The sequence below is a fragment of the Condylura cristata genome, unplaced genomic scaffold (assembly GCF_000260355.1).
Source record: "Condylura cristata isolate star-nosed mole 26May11 unplaced genomic scaffold, ConCri1.0 scaffold00017, whole genome shotgun sequence".
Taxonomy (NCBI): domain Eukaryota; kingdom Metazoa; phylum Chordata; class Mammalia; order Eulipotyphla; family Talpidae; genus Condylura; species Condylura cristata.
The window spans coordinates 31,441,570-31,467,145 of NW_004567118.1; the positions used below are offsets into that span (position 1 = coordinate 31,441,570).

The window sequence follows — 25,576 nt, forward strand, 5'->3', positions numbered from 1 at the left end:
GCCTGTACCCCAGTTCTGTATGTACAAATAAATAAATCTTTTAAAAAAAAAAAAAAAAAGTTCTCATCACAAAGGAAAAGAACTTGCATATATGGTGATGGATATTAACTAGACATTGTGGTGATCGTTTTGCAATATTTACTAATGGATATTAACTAGACATTGTGGTGATTGTTTTGCAATATTTACAAGTATTGAATCATGATATTGTACAGATGAAACTAATAATGATATGTAAATTACATGGCAATAAATGAAATGTATCCCTTCCAGCAGAAAAAAATATACTAATAAATGTATGCTGTACTAAGGTTTGGAGTTGACTTTTTTACATAACAAGAGATAATTAATACACTTAGTAAGCTATCAGACTTCAAAAATAATCTTCAGGTTTCCAGATGGAAAAAGTGAATCAACATTTTAAAAATCAGGCTAACTTTATCCTTCATCACAATATTAGATACCAAAAGATAATGGGGCAAATGTTCGCAAAATAATTAGGAAAGAATGTGTAAGCCAAGAACATTATACCCAGTTAGATATTGTTCTAGTGGAAAGATAGTCTCAAAACATGAATGAACCAAAGGAGTATAATCTCTCTAGCCTAGGTGTGTCGGGGGATGGGAATGATAAATGTTGTTTAACCACAAAAATGTACCCAGTTAGGAACTGAAATAAAATAAGTGGAGAATCTATGTAAACAGACTGATAATGAGCACGGAATCTATTTAAATCTGGCACCGCTGTCAAACAACTGATTCTTGAACAACATGGGGGTTGGAGACAATGACCCCATGCAGTCAAAAATCTGAGTATAACTTTTGACTCTTCAAAAACTTAACTATTAATAGCCTGCAGTTAACTGGAAGCCTTAACCAGTAACATAATCATACACAAAACGTATTTTGCTTGTCATATGTATTATATCTCTGTACTTACAATATAGCTAGAAAAAAGAAAATATTATGAAGAAAATTATAGGGAAGAGTATATGTGACCAGCCATAGAAGAGAAGCCCACAAAGCAAGGAATTGAGAAACGAACTCCAACCAATGAGCAAGGAGCTAGGAGGCTCAATCTGACAGCTCACGTGAATCCCAGCGCACATGACTGTGGCCCTGGGCTATATTACGGATTCTGTGAGTGCATGTTGTCTTTCTATAAGAAAATCTGCATTTAAGTGCACTTGCACAGTTCAAACCAGTTTGGCCAAAGGTCACAGGGTAAGGACTATGCTTGAAAAATGAACCATGTTATGAATCCAGAAAAAATTTTAAAAATAATATGATATAGGCCCTCCCTGGTGGCTCAGCGGGTTAAAGCACTGCGCTAAGAAGCTAAAGCCACTTCCGCATGAGTTCTATTCCCGCCTGCCCCGGAGGTGACCACATGGCGAGGCAGACCTCTCCTGACCCGCCCACTGCTCCCCTCAGCAGTGTACTTCGTCGATCTGCCTGTTCTGCTTCCTGCTCTGTCTCTGGTGAAGCCTCTCACCCTCCGCATCTCTGGCCTGTACCCCAGTTCTGTATGAATAAATAAATAAATCTTTAAAAAAATAAAATAAATAAAAAAAATTTTAAAAACATAAAAAAAATAATATGATATAATTAACAAAAATCAGGAGTGTGGGAGAGGAAAAGGGGAGAGTTTTGAGAAGGCTGGTGTTCTCTTTCATAGTTATTCATAAATAAGTCCGAACTTTTTCAATTAATTTATACTTGAGCAATTCTTTTATTTTTTTAAGATTGATTTATTTATGCATACAGAATTGGGGTACAGGCCAGGGATGCTATGGGTAAAAGGATTCACTAGAGTCAGTGTGGGGAGCAGAACAGACAGATTCACTGAAACACACTGCTTAGGGGAGCAGCTGGTGAGACAGGAGAGGTCTGCTGCGCCATGTGGGGCAGCTCCCTGGCCGGGGATCAAACTCAGTGCTGCAGCGGCTTGGCCAGCTTCGTAGTGCTGTGCTTTAGCACGATGCACCACCAGGGAGGGCCCTGAGTAATTCTTTTTGCACTTCCTCTTATTCAGGTAATCTCATATAAATTAATTATATGTACATGATATCATTTATATATGATAGATACATCTATTTTGACAAAATGCAGATTAGTGGTTCCCCAGGCCTAGATTAGGGGTAGGCTGGGGGGAAGTGGGGAGTGACCGATAGTTGATATAAAGCACCTTTTTGGGGAATGAAAATGTTCTAAAATTGATGTGAAAGTTGCATCATCTGTGAATATACTAACTGAATTATACACTTTAAATGGATGAATTGTTTGTTATGTGAACTACACCTTAATAAATCTGTCCTTTAAACTGCATGACCATATGACCTCAACTTAATGGAATATGTCTAAAAAACATAAATCTATGTAAATATACAGAGACACATATAGAACAACGGTCACCTAATTAAATAACAGAAGCAGAAGTAAATGGGCCAAGATGTGAAGAGAAGCTAATTCTGGAGAATAACATATGGATAATTGCTATTTTCTTCTTTGTGCTTTTCTGCTGCTGCTTTGCTCTGTTTGTTTTCAATTTCTCCCAAATAAAAATATAAAGGTCATCTCATAGAGCATGGTGGACTGAGCTGTTGGTCTCAACTCTTGATTTCACCGTGGTGAAATACACGCGTCCACATCCCTGACGTGTAGAAAGCCCCAGAGCTTAACCCTCAAGCCGGTTTTCCTTTTCCACGCATACTCGCTCCCCTGGTGATCTCATTGAGTCTCGTGGCTTTAAGAACTTAGACCTCTTTCCTGGACTCTAGATTCATATATATCCAGCTGCCTCTTAACATCTCCAGTGAAATGTCCTACAATACATCTCAAATTTGACATGTCTAAAATTGAATTCCTAATCCCACGCCCTTCAAAAAAAAATCGCTTCCACCCTGCTCAGTCTTCCCCCTCTGCATAAATGGTAACTCTGTGTGTCCAAGTGCTCAGGAAAATAACCCTGGAGTCACCCTCAACTCCTCCCTCTCCACAATCAACCTCTCAAGCAGGCCTGTAGCTTCTACTTCCAAAAGACACCCAGAATCTAACCACTCCTCCACACTTCCTCCATATCTACCCTGGTCCAAGCCACAACCATCTCTTGCCTGTTTTATTAGAAAGCCTTCTAATCAATTTCCCTATTTCTGTCTTTCTGCTTTTTCTTTTATTACCTGCATAGCAGCCAGAGACACCCTGTAAAATCACATGCTGAAGAGTTACAAAAGGGTCCCCAAGTGATCGTGCCTTTTGGCTTCAGCTTCCATGGTGAAACTGGGCCGGCCTCACACCTTGCTTTAAGCAAAAAAAAAAAAAAAATTTTAAATCATGCAGAAGTGACACTGTGCAGCTCTTGGCCTTGGCCTTAAGAGACTTTGCAGCTTCCACTTTTGCTTTCTTGGAATACTGCCCTGAGAATGCCTGGCAAGAAGCCTGTCTTGCCAGTGGAGGCTGAGAGGCCCTGTGGGGGAGAACCCAGGAGCCCCAATGACAGCCAGCCCTGAGAGGGGCCAGCCTGGACATCCAGGCCAGACCACCTTCCAGATGAAGGCAGCTACATGAGCAAGCACACAGGAGAAATTAACAGAGGAGCCACCAAGTCAGTCACAATTATAAGAAATAATGAATCAGTGTTATTTTTTGCCATAAAGCTTTAGGGCAATTTGTTATGCAGCAACAGATAACTGATACACACCAGAAGTCAGATCATTTCACTTCTGTGCTAGAAATTCTCTAATGGTTCCCCCTTTCTCTTAAACTTGAGGTCAAGGTCACTATTTATACAGGCCATCATCTTCTGCACCCCACTGCCATGACGGCCCCTTCATCTACTCAGCCCTCTCTGGTTTGCCCACCACGTCCTCAGACACACCAGCCACACTCTCCCTCAGGGTCTTTGTCTCACCGCGAGGCTCACAGGACACCTGGTACTTCCTGTTGTTCTCCTCATCCCTACTTGCTCTGTTATTCTCCACAGAACTCATCCCCATCGAACATACCGTTTTTATTTTACATCTTTACTTTATTACATATATATTTTTGCCTGTTTTGTCCAATATTGTATGTCTGTCCCTATGTCTGGCCAACAGGAGCCACTTGGGAACTCTCTGGTGAGTGAGTGACACTGCTGTTCACCTAGTCCCCTCACTCTGGTCTCAGCTTACCCCTTAAGGCCTCTGTTCCTTCAGCCCATGAGGCACAGCAGGAGTGTAAAAACTCACCCCTAGGCTTCTCACCTATGAGACCAAAAGAGCAGCATGTATCTGGAAACCCCAGCAGTGGTGGTGCGGTTGGGGGAGATGGGGAGGAGGTTACCCACACTTGCAGGGCCTCATGGCCAAGTGCTGAGACACTCAAGCCCGCAAACTTGGATGTCAACAGAAGCTGGGGTCCAATAAGGGAAGAGTCTTTGGGGAACTATGCAGATTGTATTTTCCCAAAAATAGTCACTGTAGTACTCCCACACATTCTTTCAGATCACTGTTCATCCTCACCAACAGATTGAGTCCATTTTCTCTCCCCTCCAATCTGAGCAAGAAGTTGTGGTTCAAGCGAAGAACAGATGCACAGAAAGGGAAGCTTGTGTAACTTTCGAGGGCAGCTCATAAAAGACAATATGGCTTCACTTGGCTCTTTCAAGACACTGGTCCTTGGAAGTGGGCCACCATGTTGGGAGAAGCCGGTGAAATGCTCAAGTGCACACAACTCCCGCACACCCGAAGTGCCATGGCGAGTGTTTCAGCCAGCAGCTCCCGCGGGGGTCTCAGTCAACAGTCAGCCTCAGTCATTCACTTGGCCCCAATCTTTGAGCCGGTTGCCACCACCTCCTGACTAGCTAATCCCAAGTGGAAAAGAAATGTGATCCCCACCAAGCCTTGCCCAAACTGAAAATTTGTGGCAAAGCTGATTTACTTGTTGTTTTCAATCACTGAATTTCATGATGCATCCATAACTAGAACACACACAAAAGCGCATTTCACCCCTCAATGAAAGCAAAAGGTTAAGTACTAACACTCCCATTTTACAGCTGAGAAGACTGAGGTTCAAGAGCTTGCCTAGGTCACACAGCTAGTAAATAGAGACTCAGAATGCCATCCAGGTCTTGCAGATGCCTCAAAGCATGCTCAGTCCCATCCCCCTATTCCTGCCTTTCCATCTGGACCACAGAGCCCACCCATGGACAACTGCCTCGGCTGTGTCCTTCAGTCACCAGGCCAGCAAGGGTGGAGTCCTGCCTTGGATCAGTCCCTTCTCTGAGCACAGACCCCTTCTCCTCCTCTGAAGGGCAGCTACTCCGGGAAGAAAGCCAAGGAAGAGGGTGTGAGCCAAAGGCCTGCTGAGAGTGTCTGGATCCCAATTAACAATGAAAAAGTTCACTTTCCCTGCCAAGGAGGGGAAAAATGGAACCCTCTACACCTGCAGGTAGGCCACAGGGCCTGGGCTGCTCCAGGGAAGGCCTCAGCTCAGACTTTATCTGCTCAGAAAACCTCGCTGAGGACCTCCTTGGTGGTGCAGGGGTTAAAGTCTCAGCACTGTGAAGCTATCATGAGTTTGATCCCCAGACTAGGAGCTGACTTACATGGAGCAGCAGACCTCTCCTGTCTTGCCCGCTGCTCCCCTCAGCAGTGTATTTCAGGGGATCTGCCTGTTTTGTTCCCCACTCTGTCTCTGATGAATCCTTTTATCCCCCCTCTGGCCTACACCTCAGTTCTTATATGCATAAACAAATTAAAAAATCTTTCAAAGAAAAAAAAAACCTCATTGACATAAAACATACAACATGACTTGGCCCCTGCTTTGGAAAATTTAGAGGCAGATAAACAAAGACCTCCTAAGCTCCTCTTGACTGTGTAATGCTGCTACAGAAACAAAAGTGGTGGGAGAAAAGCTTTGTTCAACAGTAGACACATACGCGCACACTTACCCCATACAATTATCAGGATGTACGCACCCACTCATGCACACACAAAAACAAAAGAATAGATATGAGCACGTTCCTATACACCATGCATGTATAGGATGAATGCATTGCATGCAGTATATTCACAATATGGCAATACAGATACAGAGCTACGTACACAGGGAGCAAATATCTGCACTCCTATTCACGGACATACTTGAATCCATTCATACTCGCATACATCCACTGGCATACACGTGCCCCCATTCCAATGGCCCTCCCCAGGAAGTTCTTGGAGGCTGTCAATCTGCTCAGAGCTTATAAGAAAAGAACAGGAAGAACTTTGGGTACTGGAATCTGGAGAGGTAAGGGAGGGAGGGAGGGTAGGAGGGAAGAAGGAAGTGCTTCAGATGACTTTTTCCAATGTGAAGTATAACAGAAGCCAATTCCTCAGCCCTCCCACCCCACCCATAGGACCTTCAAACCTAACATCAGTCCTTCATGGTATACTGCAGTCAATGCCCACCCACTGAAGTTTTAGGAGTGTCGTCATGTCCTGCTTCCAACTTCCACAAATACCTCTGCTTGCATGTCAATCTCCCACCACAAATTCAGAATGTATAAAACCAAGCTGTTCATCTTCTCCCACGAGTCCACTGCTCCTGCCCACTTTCCTATCCCTTTTGATGGGTTCTCCTTTCAGCTGTGTAGGCCAATAAGCTAGAACACCTTTGAGTTCCTTCTCTCACACCCAATAATGAGTCCCTCAGAAAATTCTGATAAGTTTGCCTTCAAAATATATCCATAATTCACTCACCCCTCACTCCCTCCACTGCTGCCAGTCTAGTCCATGGCCCCCCCTCACCTGAATGATGGCAGTGGTCTAAATCTCTGTTTCTAACCTCATCCTCCTCCCAAGCACGAAATGCCATAGTAGTGCTAGGGAACATAATCATAAACATAAATACAAAATAGCAATAAATAAAGTCAACAAAACCAGAAGTTGGCAGCACAATTGGCAAAACTTTAGTTAAATTGACCACAGAAAAAAGAAGCGAAGACACAACTTACTAAAATCAAGACTGAAAGAGAGGACATTACTGCTGACTTCATAGAAATTAAAGGACTATAAAGTAATACTATGAACAAATTACATAGCCTAGAACCATACAAATTCCTAGAATAATGCAAACTACGGAAACTGACTTAAAAAGAAGTAAAAAAGTCTTAATTGACCTACAACAAGTAAATATTGAGTCAGTAATCAAAAAATTCCCCACAAACAAAAGCCCAGAACAGATGGCTTCACTAGTGAATTCTAATGTCTAAAGATGAGTTAACACAAATCCTTCACAAACTCTTCCAAAAATCAGAGGAGGAAGAAACACTTGTCAAATAATTCTATGATACCAAAACCAGCTGAAGACATCACAAGAAAACAACAAACCATTATTTCTTCTGAATACAGATGTAAAAATCCTTAACAAAATGTCCCTAATTCAGCAACTCACAACAATGATTACATGCCATAATATATAATCACGAGTCTTTATCACTGGAATGCAAGGTTGGCTAAACAGTGTAATAGACCATCTCAATCAACATAATACACCACATTAATAGAATAAAGGACAGCCCACATGATAATCTCAGTGGATGCAGAAGACAAACCCAGATCTCCACTCCTGAACATAAAACTCCATCTCACCATTAACAGAAGCAGATATCACCCAGTGCCCACCGGGTTGGTCCATAACAATGCTCTGTCCACATCTCCCTCACTCCCTTCATTCCACACTCACCTCAGTGTCCTTGCTACTCATCTTGCTACCCCTCGAACCCATCAGGGCTTTTACACTTTCCTGGCACACTGTACCCCTAAATACCTAAATTAACTCGTTCACAGCCTATAGACGTTTACTCAACAACCCCCTTCTCAGCTGAGCCTCTCTGGTCACACTATGTAAAATCACATCCCTCTCGCCACAAAACTCACACACAGTCTCCCTGTCTCCTTTCTCACTCTGTCCATCCTAAGCATGTGCTATCATTTGAAATACTGTATATGTTACTTCTATGTCTTGCTTGTTGTCTATTTCCCTCAACTAGAATGTACATTCCCTAAGGACAGTGTTTTATCCACTGTCATGTCCTTGGCATTTAAACTAGCACACCACTTTATAGATATTCCTAAATGTTTGTTGAATAAATAAAAGGATTTGAATGGCCGATCACTCAACCATTTACTCAGCAAGCAATGCTGACACCCACTTATCCCAAGTGCCTGACGCGATGCTTCTGGCTGGAGAAATGAGAATGCTTGGAATTAATACAGACTCAACTAGGAGAGGAGTCATAGCAGAAGCAGCCATGAAGCCATGACCCAGGGAAGACAGTGCTGAGATGGACTGAGAATGGGGTGAGGGTCAGACCCAGAAGTCAAGAAAGCTGCATGGAGAGATGGTACACAAACTGAGCTTTAAAGCTAGAATGACCGGGGCAGTGGAAAAAGGTAGGTGGGGGAAGAGTGGGAGGACCTGGATAGGGAAAGTATGGGGCATGTCCTGGGAATTGGGAGGGGTCTACAAGGCAGGACCACGATGGGGGTAAGGCTATAAGTTTAGAGGGGCAATTCACGAGGGACTTTGAATACGAGAACGCACTGACTTAGTTCCAGAGGCACCGTGGAGCCATGCGAGGCTTTGAAGCAGAAGGGTACATGATGTCAGAAAGCTCAGTCTGGCAGCATGGAAAGAGTAGTTTGCCATAGAAATTAAAAGGACTATAAAGTAATACTATGAACAAATTATATAGCCTAGAACCATACAAATTCCTAGAATAATGCAAACTAGTAAGCAGAAAGGTGGCTCCCAGAACAGTCTTGCAGATAGATGTCAAGGCGTGAGCCCGAGCAGGATTGAGGGACCAAGAAAAGAAATTAGGATTGGAGGGGTTAAAGATGTTGAGACTGGGAGGGGGAAGGGAGGTCCCACTGGAGCATGAATTTCAGGTCAGGATGTCCAGTTGGAGTTCTGGAAGGTGGAGGCTGGAAGTCCAGGCCGAGGGGCCTCAGGGCACTGAGCGTCATAGTTGGCCCACAGGTGCACCATGGGGAGGAGCAGTTCCGACTACCAGAGGGTGGACACATCCTGGCCCGCTGTCCTCCCTGACCGTAGACCCTCACTCCCCCAGACAGGGCTAAATAAAAGTGTCTCCAGCTGGCTTTGTCAACCAAGATGCAATGTCATTTCTAGATGCACCATCAGCTCTGGAGATGTGCCAAGTTACAGGAGGGGGGACAGCTGTGTCCCCGAAACACAGCCAAGAAGCTGCCTCCCAGAGCCAACCAAGACAGTGGCAGAAGCAGAGCTGGCAGGGGGTCCACAGACCCAGCCAAGGTAGGGACAGGCCTTTGCTGGAGCCTCCATCTGCCCAGGGGCCCAGACTGCCTGCAAGGTCAGGCCCATTCGGCCCCCACCAGCTGGAGATGATGGTCCCAGCCACTCTTCTGCTCCCATGGCCAATAAGCACTAAGGTATTTGGTAGTGCCTACAGGCTGCCAGGCTCTGCCCCCCCCACACACACACATGGGAGTAACAAGGGTCAGCAAAGCATGGAGGATACAGACTTTGGAGTCTGCGGAGCTGAGTCTGAATTTAGTCTGTCCCAATATTTGTGTCGGTTGCTGTCTCTGGGCCTCCACTTTCCCATCTGTTAAGTGGGGATGAGGAAACCCTTCCCATGTGGGCATTGCAAACACGAGCACAGGCAGAGCACAAGCAGAAGAGATGTTAACAAGACTTCTCTGTTCTCCGGGAACTTCAGCTGAAGTCCAAGGTTGAAGAGGAGTGAGAAGCACCCACACCTGAAGAGAGGTGCCAGGCACACCTTCAGGACTTGAAAGAAAAAAGTAACTGTCCACTGGGGCTGAAGACTCAGCTGGGGAAGCTCTATTTGATGAATGAAGGGCTTTGGAGGGCCCCAGACACAGGGAGAGGGCAGTGCCTGCAGGAAGGAGACCAGTCTTTCTCTCTCATCAGCCTCCCACACCAGGGGCAACTTGAAACATGTCACCTGGTGTTCAGGAAGCAAGAAGCCCGGGGCCCAAGGGAGACTGAGGACAGGGGTGCCAGACAGAGCAGCTGCAAGGCTGGGGGAAGGAGAGGGAGCAGCAGCTGGCATGGCTGTACTTCTGAGCTCAGTCAGAGGGTCATGAGAGGCTCACCCCAGAGCCTGCCGGGGATGACAGGGTCAGCTGGAAGGAACTGGAAGGGCAACACCTGAGGGAGAGTTGTAAGAGGGCAGCGTGACCGCCAGCAAAGAATCGGGCAGTGCAAATGCTCCCAAACCCATAAAAGTGCCCCGAGAGAGCCAACATCTGGGCATATTGCCATAGGGGAGGGCACTGGCAGTCGGCAAAACCAAGATACGGGCCATGCCTGGGCCACTTCCGTCATCCTTCCTCGCCCATCCAACTTCAGAGGGATCAGGATTTCGAGGGGGCAGTGTAAAGAGGTGAAGCAAGAAGAACTGAAGTGACTAGAGCACCCCCTCTTCCTGGTGCAATTCTCTGGACTTGAATAGAAGCTTTGTTTGGATGGAGAATCAAAGTTTTTATTTAAATGGGACCAGGTTTTTTAGTTCCTGAGTGTGGCTGGGAAAGCTGTGGGACCTGGTCACAGGTAGAAGTCACACCCAAGCTGGTAGGAGAACAACAGAGCTGTTGTTGATTTGCCTTCCAAGTCAGCTTGCTCAGTGAGACCCCTCCCAACACACACACAAGCACGGGCATCTGTGTTCAAAGTGGTGGGTCCCAGGGCCTTGGGGCTGGGCTGGTACCAACTTTCCAGATATCAGAGGGACAGCCAGGGCTGAGGCCTTGTAGAGCCGGGGACACGGCTGCACACATACAGATGTTATGTATGTCTGTGGCCACAGCTCCATGCCTATACCCCGGTGTGTGATGGGATCCAAAAATGCACGAGCCCATTTGGGAATGGTGAATACTGTTGTGAGCTCAGAGTGGACTGGAAAGGCTTAGGGAGGAGGTGGCTTTTGAGTTGTGTCTTGCAGGATTTCAAGAGGCACAGAAGAGAGAAATGGCGCCCCTAGTGGAGGGAAAGGACTCAGCAAGGGCCGGGCGGTGTGCCTCAGGGTCCCCACTGTCATGGCCAGTCTTCAACTCATTACATCTGCATCTTGGGAAGAGTCACCCCATTTCTTCAAGGGTACATAACATGTCCCAGGAATAAATGAATTCCATAATCTCAAATCAAAGCATTAGCCAGGGACTCTTAAGACACACGGTAAAGTCAGAGGGGCTAAAGGCGCAGCCCAGTTCTGCCCTTTCCTGGCTGTGAAACCCTTAAGTAAATCCCTGTATTCATCTGTTGAGTGGGGGGACGAAGCTCCAGCTACATGTTTGTGAACATCTGGCACAGCATCAGCCAGTGTCAAGCAAGGGTTCCCTACCCACAGCCCCACCCGAAGGGACCCACACTTACATAGGTGGCCAAGAGGCTGGCTGGGGCCAGGACCAGAGCCAGGTAGAGACAGGGAGCTGTGGCAAGCAGGTTGGTGGCACAGATGAGCGGCTCAGCCCTTGGGTTGATTTTCTTGAATCTTCTTGAAACCTCTGCCCCCAGGATGACTCCAACCAAGCCAGTCCCAATAGTCAGTAGCCCGAATATTAGGCTGACAGGCAAGAGCAGAGAGTGGTGATTAGGGATTAGTCAGCCAGGCAGGGTCAAGATAGGGGTCCCTGTCCCTGGTGGACTATCTGGTACCTGTTGGTACTTGAATGTGACTGGGGACTCCTTTCTCCTAAAGCTTTAGGACCCCATTCAGGGACTCATGTACATCCCTTCCCAACCCCACTCACTCCCTCTCCAACCTCATCTTGAGGTTATCACTGGCCATGTGAGTGATTTACCCAGCACCCCAAAACCTATCATGCTTCCTCTCTGGTGATCTTATCCATCCTCTCACCACCACCCAAAACAGTCCCACTGGGAGATCCCGATTCTGTGGTCCCACTGCGGTGCCCAACACTAAGGAGAACAGTAAATAAAATAAGTGAACACTTACTTACTGAGCCTTTCACCACACCCAACGCTTATCTCCCTCCTTGAACACCATCCTCCCACTCTGCCCTCTCAGGCGGAGGGTCCTAACTTCACTGCCTTTCCCACCTACCCCGGATCCACTTCACCTGCTCTTGGCCCCTCTCTACTTCCCTTCAGAACAAACTTCATATAGGTTCCCCGTGGATTGAACATAGAGCTGATCAGGCTCTGCCTAAGATTCCCCACCAGCTGTCAAACACTCAACCAGATTTATTTAGTCCCAACTCAATGTGGTATACATGGCACCTCAGGCAGCTTAAAGATGTCCAGAGACTCTCCCCAGCCTTCCAAGCTGTACAAGGCTCCAGCTCAGCCCAGTCAGGTGACCCCAAATCCCAGATGAATGCTACTCATCTCCGAGTCCGGGCCTGAGCTGGCCTTGGCAGATTCTCAAAACCTTGGTGAGATTGAGGATTGATTACTCAGACAGGCATTTATATGGGCCACACACAGGCCCAGGAGGTGTGGCCAGAAGGCACACCTAGCCACCTCCTCCCACCCATCCTCACACATGCACACAAGGCCTTCCCTGAACCACAAGCACTCAGAGCCATGAGAGCCATTAAGACCTGCACATTTGGGGTCTCCCTGGTGGTGCAAGGAGTTAAAGCATAGCTTTATGAAGCTATCCATTGCCACTGCAGCACAAGTTCAATCCCCAGTCAGGGAGCTGACCCATATGGCACAGCAGATCTTTCCTGACCCGCCTGCTGCTCCCCTCTGCAGTGTACTTCAGTTCCCCACTCTGTCTCTGGTGAATCCTCTCACCTCCTCACCTGTGGTCTGTGAGGAGGTGAGGAGTTATTGTATGCATAAATAAATAAGTCTTTAAAAAAAATAAAAAGATCTGCACAGTCCTGGCAAGTGTCTGTGCAGCCCCTACTTACATGGGAAGCTCACTGGCCACCCACCACATGCAACTCCTTCCATCTGGGCACTTCCTAGTGCTGGGCATGCACCCTGTGGCTGAGCTGGAATCCTGTGTCTGGCAGCTTCCTACTCTCACCCGCCCTCACCCTGGGGTTTATCCTAACCAAGGAGCATGACTGGTGGCTGAGACCTGTGCAGAAGCCCAGCACAGGGATCTTCTACCCACTCTGTCTTACATGGGTTGGATGATGGCCCCTGGAGATGTCTACGTTCTCACTTCTGGAAACTGAATGCTAATTTATATGGTAAAGGACACTTTGTGGGTGTTATTAAATTAAGGATCTTGAGTTAGGGGGTTCTCCTCTATTACCCAGGTGGTGCTCAATACAATCACAAGTGTCCCTATAAAACTGGGCAGAGGTGGATTTGGGGCAGAAGAGGAGCAGGCAATGTCACCAAGAATGCAGAAACAGGAGTGGCCCCGCCAGCAGCCACCAGCAGCTGGAAGAGGCTGGAAAGATGCTTCTCTACAGCCTCCAGAGGAAGCATGGCCCAGCTGAACTTGACTTTGGCTCACTAAAACCATTTGGGACTTCTCCAGAACTATGAGAAAATACATGTCTGTTGTTTTAAGCTACCAAGATGATAATAATTTGTTACATCAGTCCTGGGACACTAATATAAGTTCTATGAAGAAGTTAAGTTAGAAGAGACAAGAGCTGAGAAAATCAGAAGCAACTTGCTCAGGAACACAGTGGGGGAAAGTTTCCCCGTTTTTTCAAGGACTCAGTCTTTGCCTCCTGGGAGACAAGAATCTATCAGTGCCAAGTCAAACCTCAATGTCTCATTCGATGCATTTATTCATTCACTCACTGGATGTTTCCCTCTGCACCCACTATGTGCCAGGAAGCTGATCCTACCTAGGTGGGAAGATGTACAAGTCAGCTTATAGTAACAAGCAGTCTCTAGAGGCAACAGAATGCAGGGCCCCAGCTTTGCAGTAGGATGGGTTTGAATCCTGACTCGGCTGCTTGTTAGCTGTGTGACCTTGGGCAAGTCACTTAACCTCTCTGATTTTCCACCTCCTCCATTGTAACACATGAATAATAGGATTTATTATTATAAAGCTTCAAAGGATTTTTTAGGTAAAGTATTTACTTAGCATAGGGAATAAACTAAAATTTAATAATTATAAGTTAAGAAAAGGGAGACACACGCAGAGGACACAGCTTGGGCAAAGGCACAGTAAGAGTGCATGGAATTTTCTGGAAATTACCTGACGCTCTCTCTGGGCATCAAGGAGTGATGTAGTGACAAGAAAGGAGACTTGGGAAGAGGAAGTAGTCAGGAGGGAACTAGTGTCACTGCAGCCTTTGGGGCCACAGGGCTCCAGGGAGAACATGGAGGCCTGAGGAGTTTAGGAGCCCACAGGAGGGAAGCAGAGAGGAGAGGACTGCACAGACCAGGACAAGCATCAACTGGAGGAGAAGAAAAATCTGGGACTGAGAGTTTCAAGGCAGGGAGAAAGCAAGTAAGAGAAGCTTGAGATGTCGTTGCGGCCTTGGAGAATGGGTCCCAGGTGGCGTGGACAGGACGGCAAATAACAGGGCGAGGAGGAAGGGCGTGGGGAGGACACTCCTGGCACACGGCGCCTGCCTCCTGGCTGGCTTTGGACTCTGCTCATCCTACCCCCCCACCCTCCCAGCAGCTTTTCCAGAAGCTTCCAATGAGGCTGAGAACAAATGAATGTGGGTATGATAAGTGCAGGCATTAAGTGTGATGAGCCAGGTAAGTAATGAGGCCTCCCTCAATTTGCCATCTGTAAAATGGGATGACTTCACTGAAGACACTACAGGGCCCTCTGAAGGAGGATTGCCTAAGACTCCCATCATCCCACAGGCTCCACAGAAGCTTCACCACACTCTCCACCAGTGCCTTGTGGATGCCCACAGCAGCCCCAGGGGTAGAAGATAGGGACTGGGGCCCAGAGGGACGAGGGAGTACTGGTACCACCCAGAGTGGCAAGGGCTCAGCCACGGTTATGACCAGGCCCCCTGCTTGTCAGCTAGGTCCCAGCTCTGGCATCTTCACGGAGTACCATGTGCCCAGAGAGATGAAATTTGGGGGCTCAGGACCTGCTAAAATCTTTCCCACCAGGAGCCCCCTGACCTGGGCCAAGTGCCCAGGGCTCCCAAAAGCTCCTCACCTGTCCTCACTGTTGCACGGCTCCTGGAGGCAGGGTAGCTGCAACCTGTGCACCACACGGACCTCAAGCAGAAATTTGGGGGTCCAGAAGCCCAGAGCGCCAGTCACAAAGGACATGCACGTCACTCCAAGAGTTGACCACACAAAACTCCAGCTGCAAGAGAAGGTGTCCAGGCCAAAGTGGAGGAGGGTCAGGGCTGCAGGGGCAGGTTCCTGTCCACGCCCCACACACACACCTCCTGCGTCCTCCGGTCACTCAGGAATTCAGGCAGCCTCCTGCCTCGGGTTCTCCCTGTCATTGCCTAGGAACCCTACACTGCGCTTTCTTCCCTTCTCTGCAGAGCCAAACCAGCACCTCCAGGAAGCTGTTCCTGCTGCCCCCCAGGTCTCAGGCCTGTAACATAGAGTTGGGGCCTGTCCACACCCGATGTGATTTACTGAAATTCTGAGGCCTGGGAGTGCAAGTGACTCCTATCCGCCCCCCTGATCGTGCCTAGCACAGAGGAAGGCTGAACTCCCATGAGGCTTAGAGAGATGAGTGATTAACTCGGGCACCCTCCCCATAGCCCTGAGAGGCAGGAAAGGCTGGAGAAGTATATCCATTGGATAACTGAAGGAAGCCAGGCTCTTCGTCTCAGGTCACACAGGGATAAGGCCGTGGCAGGGCCAGGCTGGAGTCCATGCCGCCTCCCTCCCAGCCCGCCTCTGTCCCAGGGGAGCCCCAAGTGATGGAGGGACAGTTTAGTTGTCCAGTAGAGACTCAGAAGAAGGAAAGAAGAGGGCTGCGCACATTAGGGCAGTCAGGGAAGTCTCCCTTGAGGTAGAGAGAAGGAGGTCAGCAACCTGAGGTGGCCAGAAGGGGGTTGGGTTTGAAGGCACATGGGGGAGCAGGGACACTCACTTTCTCCACAGGTCTCTGACATCCCGACACCAGCTGCTGTGTGGGGCCCTCGTGGCCACCTCCTCCTGCTTCTCAGCAGCTCCCCGGGGTGGGTCTGGCACCAGCATGATAAGCAGGATCACGGCCACAGCCCCCAGGCAGGGCATGACCTGGACACAGGAGGGCCTGGGAAGCTCAGGGCCACGCATGCCTTTGGCTCAGGAGCCGGTGGGGTGGCTGGACTCTGTGGCACTCTCTGTGCCCTGGCAGGGCAGGGGTGTACTGGTTCTAGCCACGTACTGGCACTAGCCAGAGCCGGACACACCATGTGCCTCAGCCGTCATCCCTAAGAGCACAGCCTCTCCGGGGGGCTGACCCCCCCGACATGTGTACGGACACTTCCCCATGGACTTCACTGAGCCGGGACCATAGAGGACTGGAGCCCTGACTACGCCGGCCCTGACTCCTGAGCATATGCTGCCCCTGCGGATGGCCAGGCTGCCACCTGCCTGCCGATCCCACCCTAGTCTCTTTCCACCCCTGGTCTCATGAATACCGCAGATTCCAGAAGTGGCCTGGACAGCCCCACTCTTTACACATTGGCAGAGAGGCGCCAAAGCAGGGGCGGCTTGCTTGAGTAACCGGGCCAGCAAACTGAGCAGCTGGGATTTGAACCCAGGGCCACGACTTCCACAGTCCATGCGCCACAGGAGGTTCCAAATGTTTGAAGCTGCCGACATGCAACCACCCCCCAGGGCGCCCGGGACGGTGCCAATTGGCAAAGGCCACTCGGGCTGGAAAGTCCCTGCCGGCCCAGGAGGAAAACAGAAGGAAGAAAAGGAAGCTGGACTCACTCGCAGGGCCCAGCGCCAGTCCCCGGTCTGCTCCGTCAGACCCGACCCCAGTATGTAGCCCAGACCACTGTGACAGAGGGAAAGGGAGGTATGCATGAGGAAGGGTGGGGGACAGGGTGGCCCAAGCCCCAAAGCCAGCGCGATGGGTTGGCCCCACCCCAGGGAGATGGGTCACCAAAGCTCAGAGCCCTTTCACTGCACAAAGTGAGCCACGTCAGGCCCAGATGTCCACTGCCCTTGGTCAAGTCACCAGTGACCACTGGCTCCTAGCCCATTCCCAGTGTCACTGTCCTCTGCCTCCTATATGGACACCCCTCTCCCATCACCCAAGACTCAGTCATGCCTGAGTCTGGTGACTTCAGCAAAACTGAGTCAGAACTCAGGAACCAGACTGCAAATCCCCAGCGGATCCCCAGTAGATCCGGGATGACACTAACCTTCCAACAGGGATAAATATGTAGAAGATGCCCAGCACCCGGGTCCGCTGTTCCTGCACGAAGAGGTCGCTCAGGAGGGTGGGTGCGATTGTGGAGTAGCTGGCAGTGCCAATGCCCATGACTCCCCGGGACAGGAAGAAGAGCCAGGAATACTGGGCAGGTAGGCACAAGACCACGGAGAGGTTACCCCTGGACACCCAGCCCAGTCGTGGGGAAGAAAGCCAGGATAGCGCAGAAGGTACAGGAGAAAAACATCCACCCAGCTACTCTCTCAGCGCTGGAGGCTAGCCCCTCGCCAGCCGCCAGCCAAGCCTGACATGGAGCAGGCAGGGAGGAAGCAGGCAGGGACAGGTCTGCGGGGCCAGGGCAGGAGAGAGGGCACCTACCTGGTGGATGATGAAGGAGCTGGAGATGCCTGTGACTGACCAGAGCAGGATCCCAAAGCTCAAGACGGCCTTGCGACTGTGCCGGTCGCCCAGGTAGCCAAACACGGGTGCAGACAGCAGCAAGAAGACAATGAAGACTACAGGAGACATGCAGGGGCATCATGCATCCTCCATGGTGGGTGGGCAGACATCGACAACAAAGTAGGGGCCTGGCTCAGATGCTACAAGCTGGCACCTCGGCAGTGGGGCCAGGTGAGCTCCCCAATTCCTGCCTAATCTATAAGCTATTGCCCAGAATCAGGGGGACTGAGAAGTGGGGATAGAGGGGGCTATGATCAGTTCAAATCCCTGTTCTGCTGCTTGCTCGCTGTGTGATCTTAGGTTGCTAACGCCACCTCTCTGGGCATCACTCCAGCGCCTCCAAGGCTGGGCAAGGGTGAGATAAAAATGCCCATGAAGCACATGCCCGTTCCCTAGCTTCAGGACAGCCTTATGTCGTGGCCTATCTGATTTTGTTCTCACACCCTTGTGGACATGGGGGGTGAGAAGGAAAGGCGGTCAGCAGGGGTGCTGCTTTGAGCTCGTGTGGTCCCTGACACAGGAAGGGCTGTTTTTCTTAAGTAGGTAAAACATTCCCTTGACCCTAGCATCAGCCGCATATATAGCAACTCAGAGGAGGGTGTGACCACGGCCCCCAAAGGCCTGTAGGTGGCAGGGAAAGCCTGAACCCTCCCCCATAGATTGCCACCGGCCAAGGGCCTTACATTTTGGAGGCCCCACCCGCCCAGCACTGGGTCCCCCTTCACTGAGCACAGATGATTAACATTTCCTGAGCCCAATGAACATCCAGTTTCGGCCCAGCTCAGGTTCCAGCCCCTCCTGCTCCCCCATGGCCCGCTCCAGTGTGGGTTGAACCATATGCATTCGCAGAAATTAGGTCAGTTTTGACCTATAAAAACAGCAATTTAATATTGTTAAACTTAATACTCCACAGAGTATTTGGTGTCAACGGCATTTAAAATCTTAATAGCTACTGCCAAAATAGGCTTCCAGCAAGGCTGTATCAACTTACACTTGCATGGAAGTACATGCCAAAGCCCTTGCTGCCCCTTGATATAAGCAATCACTTTATTTTTATTCATCTAATGGTTGAAAACACAAGTGGCATCTCGCTGATGCTTTCATCTGCTTTGTCATTATTCCCAAGGAGACTGAGCAGTTCCTGTGTCCCCATCTTCTACCCTCTTTTTATTGGACTGTCTGTTTGTTGTTTGAATTTCTCCCAGTCCTTCATAAGAAGATTCTGGGACTAACCTATCTGAACCACACCACTCCCTAGCTGTGTGACCTTGGGCTTCAGTTTAACTCTCCTGTTCCCCTTTCATCAACTAAACGTACAGTAAGATAGTAGTGACTTCCCTCGAAAGATTTTGGAGAGGATTAAATAAAATGAAGCATGTAAGAGGCAATGACTCGCTTTATGCACATGCCTAACAGATGCTATCTATTATCAATAATTGTATTACAGTTTCCATTGTCATTTTACAGATGAGTTTAGCTTTTATATGTCAAATTTATCCATTTTTCTCATGTCTTATTACTGCATATCTTTTTTATTTAAAGATTATAAAAATATTTCCCAAATCTTCTTTATGGGGTTGGAGAAAGGATCTTTTAAACTCCCTAAACCTGGGCCCTCCCTGGGGGCGCAGCGGGTTAAAGCACAGCACAAAGAAGCTTAAGCCACTTTCGCATGAGTTCGATCCCCGCCTGCCCCAGAGGTGACCACATGGTGTGGCAGACCTCTCCTGACCCACCCGCTGCTCCCCTCAGCAGTGTACTTTGTTGATCTGCCTGTTCTACTCCCTGCTCTGTCTCTGGTGAATCCTCTCACCCTCTGCATCTCTGGCCTGTACCCCAGTTCTGTGTGAATAAATAAAATAAATCTTTTAAAAATATATATTAAAAAAAATAAATAAACTCCCTAAACCTGGGCCCTTCCTGGTGGTACAAGGGGTTAAAGCATAGCACTAGAAAGCTGTCCACAGCCACTGCAGCATGAGTTCGATCCCCAGCCAGGAAGCTGACCCACATGGCACAGCAGACCTGCCCACTGCTCCCCTCAGCAGTGTATTTCATTGGATCCACCTATTCTGCTTCCCAATGAATCCTCTCAAGCCCCCACACCTCTGCCCTGTGCCCCAGTTCTTGTATGCATAAATAAATAAATCTTTGAAAAGAAAAAATTTTATGCCCGCTTCTCACATTTCCATCTGATATTTAAAACATTTTATAGCCGAAGGTTAAATATTTGAAAAAGATACAATTTCTAACATTGGCTGTACTTTTTTTTTAACTGTATTTGTATTTAAATCCTTGGCGTTGCAAAGTGAATTCATTCCTTTTATGGGAAATGTCCACAGAGAATCTAATGAGTGAAGCCAGTTCTCATTTGCCAAATCAATGAGACAAATCAGACTGATTGTCTCTGAGAAAGATGTTAAGATGTCATATTTCTTAAATTGAAAATGTGTTGACACCCATGCCTGAGACAGCTATCTCACTTCTGAATTCTAAATTGTAGATAAATAGCAAACTGTCACACAGTCATGGCAGATAAGGCTTGGCGCCTTGCCACAGGTTTGTGGCCTGGAGCAAACAGCCCCTGTGGGTTCTGCTCTCCCTGCTCTGTTCCCAGAGGTCCGCCAGCAGAAATCAAGCATCCATGAGAGATCCCTCTTCTCTGTCTGACACCCTGGAGATTTATATATTCCAAAACAGTGCAGCCTAGCAAAATCCAGACTGAGGAAGAGACCTATGTTCTCACTTAAAATGGTAGACAGGTGATTACTAAAGGGGAAGGTGGGAAAGAGAGGTAGAGGCCAACCGCCGGCTTGCTCTCAGACAGATCCCTTTCAGGAAGGAATTGGATGGGCTTGAGTGTCTCTAAGTGGATTCCCTTAAAACTCCGCTCAGGCAGCTACTGGAAAGTTTTGCTTGTCTTTTTCTTTGTTTGTTTTTAAGATTTATTTATTTGTGCATACAGAGCTGGGGTACAGGCCAAAGGTGCAGGGGTGGTGAGAGGATTCACCAGGGACAGATCGGGGAGCAGAACAGGCAGACAGACGAAGTACACTGCAGAGGGGAGCAGCGGGCGAGACAGGAGAGATCTGCTGCACCCTGTGGATCACCTTCGGGACTGGGGATGGAACTCTCATTGAGCAGCTGTGGCCAGCTTACAGTGCTGCGCTTTAACCCCCTATGCTAACAGGGAGGGTCCTGCAAAGTTTTTCTATAACCTCAGGGCTCCCTGCACCCCAGTGGAGAGGCTTTTCTGAAGCTTTCAGATAGCCCTTTCAAGATGAGGGAGAGGCCCCTCCTGCAGAGAGGAAGCCAGCATGTGCTGGTTACAGGTTGGGAGTGTGCAATCACGTCAAGCTGGTGTTGTGGCATGTGTACCTATGTGGGTGTGGGGATATGTGTCACCAAAAAGGCACCCAGGGGCAAGGTTAGTGCCTGGTCACCCCAGTGCCCCTACTTGGATTAGGGCGTATGACTGCTCCCCACTACTAGACTGGAGCATCAGTGGGCCCAGGTGCCATCTGTGTGTCTGGAGGTCAGACTTTTCAGGGCCATGACAGGAAATGCATGTCAGGATTCCTCCACCCCAAGGACCCAGCTGAGCTGAGCAAACATGAAGAGACAGATGACCAGCTCCACAAACACAGCCAGAAGCAAGGGAGCCTTCCAGCACTATCTCCCTGTGCGGCACCCCACACTCCACCCCGAAGGAGCTGTTCGAACACAAGAGCTTAGCCCGCGCTGTCCTTTACCTGCACAGATCAGTCCTCATGCTCCAAGACCCCCTCCCTTCTCAGTGCCCCTTTTCTGCGCCTGAGACCGAGTGGAGCTCAGGCTGGCTTCTCATTGCCCAGTAGCTGGAACTGGGCCTGGAACCCACAAAGAGAAGCCATCCTTGCATGAAGCCAGCACCCAGCTCGAGGGCCAAGGACTCCCTCCTTACCTGTATGAAGCAAACCAGCCTGGCTGTCACTGATGTGAAAAAACCTCTGTATGTCCAGCAGCACTCCTGTGGAGAGGCAGATTGTGCTCAAGAACTGGGAAGTAGCCCACTGGGCCTCTAGCATGAGCTGCCCAAGTCTGGGACAGGAGTGCAGCTGAGGGGTCCACGCTCTCTCTCTCTCCCTCACACACACACATACAGGCGCACCGAGATGTGCATGCATCAATCTCATGCAGCAACATATACCAGTGGCACACATTCATACAAGCATGCACCCCAGGCACAGACACACACGTCATCCTGCGGGCACAGACACGTCATCCTGCGGGCACAGACATGTAGTCATGTAAGAACACACAGGCCCAGAGGCACACACTCTCAGAGGCACATGGATGTGACCACACCCGGGAGCCTACACTCACTAGTTCACACACCCCAGTCTCACACACCCAGACCCCCACAGACATATGCATGAGATGCAGACATAAGACATGCATGCACTGTACATGTGCAGGGCTGCCATTCTCCTCACAGAGGGGCCCCATGCCTGCACAGAGCACAGCCATCCCTGTAGACTACATACAGAGCAAGTGGAAGTCCCTGGCAGTGAGCAGCTCTCCTTGTGCATAAACACCAGACACTTATGATACTCCCACAAACATGTCTGTGCAGAGACTTGCGCCCTGACCTGCATCCATGCACACACAAGCATGCTCTGTTTAGAGCCCACAGAGCAGAGGGTGGACACACAGCTGCAGAGACAAGCCCACATAGGTCTAACCTGGCCCTTTCCCAAAGGTGGCCAGCTCCTGCTCTGCACCAGGTGGGTCACCAGATCCTGCCAGGCCCCCGGCAGGTGCAACAGGACCTCAGCTTAATGCAGAAAGAGGAAGTGGGCCCCAGACACGAGGCTCTGTTCCCTAAACTCCCCGCCAGCCTCTTGGTGGCACTTCTGAGTCAGGCAGGGCCCAAGGCACCTGCTCCTCTGAGCTGTGAGGCTCTGGCCCTGGCGTTATAGAGAACAATCATCGTTTTCATTAAGGAGGCCCAGATCCTGGCCTGGTCACTTGCAGCTATTGTCCCTAACAGGTAGGGAATGCCCCCACTATACAGATGAGGAAACGGGCTCCAGCTGCCCATGGTTGTGCAGCTGGGGTTGACCACGCTATCACCCTATGTAACAGAACTCCCCAAATGGGGTCCTGAAGAAAGCCCCACACCCACACCTCCAAGGCTTGCCAGGAGGCAAAGGAAGACCAATGAATAGGAGAAGCCCAGCAAGAGATTTTTTTTCAGACATTTACTTGGGGCACAATGTCCACAAGTCCCGCATACCAGTCTGTCTGTCTTATGTCCGCTTTGAATATTTTTTAATTACATGAACAAGACATTCATTGGAGAAAAAAAAAAAAAGCAGACAACAAGAATAAACAAAGGAAAACACTACATAAAAATTCCTGGTCATGGCACTCATTGTCTTTCAGGAATGGGGATGGGGATGCACCCCCTTTGCCTGCCCCTCACTGGGTGCTCTTCTCAGGCAACCCAGGGCCAAGAGTGGATCCAGCCTCAATTTTACTTTTAAGCCATGGCTCTGGTCCCCAGCAGCGTTGTCTCCTACAAGAGCAGTCTAGTTGCTGTGCAAATGGCCTCCCTCCAGCAGGCCCAAGGCACCAGCGTGGTTTCACTTCTTTAGGCCCTTTCAGCCCAACAAGGGTGCCCTTGATCTTGCACAACCAGAGGAAGTACCAATGGGGAAGGGGCCAGCCAGGGGCCTCCCAGGATGAGTGCGGGAAGGAAAGGGGCCTCAGCCTGCTTGGCTCACAGGCTGCCCTGGTTCCCCTGGTTCCCCTTCCCTCCCCTCCATGCCCTTGACCCACCCAGGTCTAACCCACTGCAGCAGCCCCTGAACAGGCTGCGCTGGACGACAGTCATCCCTTCCCAGATTTCTGCTGTTGTCTCCCGGCCAGCCCTCCATTCTCTCTTGCTCTCCAAGAGGCCTCCGCAGCCCCCATCAGATTCTGACTGTAGACTGGGGCTACAGTCTCCCACCCAAAGTTTATTTAGTTTTCCCCCCAGAGCTCCCCATTGCCTCAGCAGAAAGTCCAAACTACATCAACATGGCATTCAAGGATCCTCTGGGCCAAACACCCTTTTTGTTTATGAATAATGACCTGGGCCCTCCCTGTTGGCACAACGGGTTGAAGCACAGCACTGTGAAGCTGTCTGCAGCCACTGCAGGGTGAGTTTGATCCCCAGGCAGGGAGATAACCCACATGGCATGGCAGAACTCACCTGTCTCACCTGCTGCTCTCCTCAGCAGTGTATTTCACTCGAGCTACCTGTTCTGTTCCCCACTCAGTCTCTGGTGAATCCTCTCACCCCCTCAATTCTGGCCTGTACCCCAGTTCTTGTATGCATAGATAAAAAATAAATCTTTTTTAAAAAAGAATAATGACCTGCTTTCTCCCCCTCTCCCCACCCCTGATCAGAGCACGTGTCTCGACTTATGCTGATGCCACTCTCTGAATAACCCCTTCACTCCATTCTTGTCTTGCCAGCTTTCAAGACCCAAACCAAATGCCCACCCCTCACCACCACACCATAAATTCTGCTTCAACCCTCTGCCATTCTACCTTGGACTGCCCAGCTGATACCTGCCCCATTCTATCCTGTACTAGAGCGGCTTATACATGTGTTCCATGTCCCTCTGATGGGTACCAGATCTGTGCTGTCTGCAACCCCCAAGTCCTCTCATCCCTTAGCTGCTCTTTGTGGTGCCAAGTCAGCAGCTGATGAATCATATCCCTGCCCCCAGGATGTCCACTGGTTACAGGAGCCCCCTCTGGGCCTCCTTCTCTAACAGGAGACCTGTTAATGAGCTTCTCCCTCTACCCTAGAGATCCCATCCCTGAGCTCAGGAACTGTAAAGCCAATGCCCACTCCCTTGGGTCTCCAAAGCCCATAGTTAGTGCTCAGTTGGTCTGGAATAAATCAGAGACAAAAAAAGAAAAGACGTTTGATCTTCAATGAGTGAGTGAGTGAGTAGAAAACAAGCGGGCTGATCTCTAACGTCTACAGCCAGGAAATCAGAATGTGCCAGGTCTGGCGCGGTCTGCAGTCCCAGGAACACCCAACAAGCTATTTCTGGCTTGGGAGCAGGACCAGCCTGCCCAGTCCTCCACAGCCTAACTGCAGTGTTCCAGAACTTTGCCTGGAAGGCCCAGTCCTCCCTGCTGTCCTCACCCTGTACCGCCACCCCCATGTTCGGGTGTTTGGGACCAGAGTGAAACTTCAGTTGCCTTGCTCCATTCAAGCATGGTGAAAATAACAAGGTTGTGCTCCAGAACAGGCTGCTGGACAGCTGGCCACTGTGGACGCACAGCCCTGACTGATGGCTAGTAGATATCTGGTCAAGCAGGTGCTGCCCCGGATGCCTGTCCCTTCCTCACCTGAGATGATGAACCAGTTCATGTAGTTCAGGAGGTTGATGTAGCAGAGCACCGAGAGAGCAACATACGCCTTCCAGAGAGGCAGGCTCCAGGGGCGGGGCATGGTCAGAGGGGTGCACTGACCTGAGTCTGAGGCCCCAGAGTGCCTGCCTGTCCCCAGGGACTCGCCCTGTGTCCTGTTTCTCTCCAGCTGCACGCACTCAGCAGACATGTCCTCAGCCTGGTCAACCTGCAACTCCCACCCAGGAACTGGCGCTGAAGTGAAGAAGTCTCTGCTCCACTCAGAGTCACTTCCTGTGGGCTCCCAGACGCTAACCTCAAAGCAGCTGCCCTAACTGCTGAGTACCTTATCACAAGTTCTTGCTGAGCCCACCATAGCCTCACCAGTGAGCTTTCACCATCTGCAGCCTCTGAGACCTGCCAGGGGAAAGAAAACTCC

General features: G+C 49.6%; 1 protein-coding gene across 1 annotated transcript in view; it reads right to left on the reverse strand.

Annotated features, from left to right (window-relative positions):
* Nucleotides 1-25,215, reverse strand: part of SPNS3 (spinster homolog 3 (Drosophila)) — a 41,205-nt gene extending 15,990 nt beyond the window's left edge. Inside the window, exons 1-8 of the mRNA XM_004685119.2 lie at nucleotides 25,138-25,215; nucleotides 21,686-21,751; nucleotides 17,662-17,798; nucleotides 17,276-17,427; nucleotides 16,839-16,905; nucleotides 16,006-16,154; nucleotides 15,106-15,258; nucleotides 11,409-11,598 (exon numbers count right to left, since the gene is read on the reverse strand). Of these exons, the coding sequence (XP_004685176.1) occupies nucleotides 11,409-11,598; nucleotides 15,106-15,258; nucleotides 16,006-16,154; nucleotides 16,839-16,905; nucleotides 17,276-17,427; nucleotides 17,662-17,798; nucleotides 21,686-21,751; nucleotides 25,138-25,159 (936 nt within the window). The 5' untranslated portion in view covers nucleotides 25,160-25,215. The remainder of the gene's footprint in view (nucleotides 1-11,408; nucleotides 11,599-15,105; nucleotides 15,259-16,005; nucleotides 16,155-16,838; nucleotides 16,906-17,275; nucleotides 17,428-17,661; nucleotides 17,799-21,685; nucleotides 21,752-25,137) is intronic.
* Nucleotides 25,216-25,576: the final 361 nt, after the last annotated feature.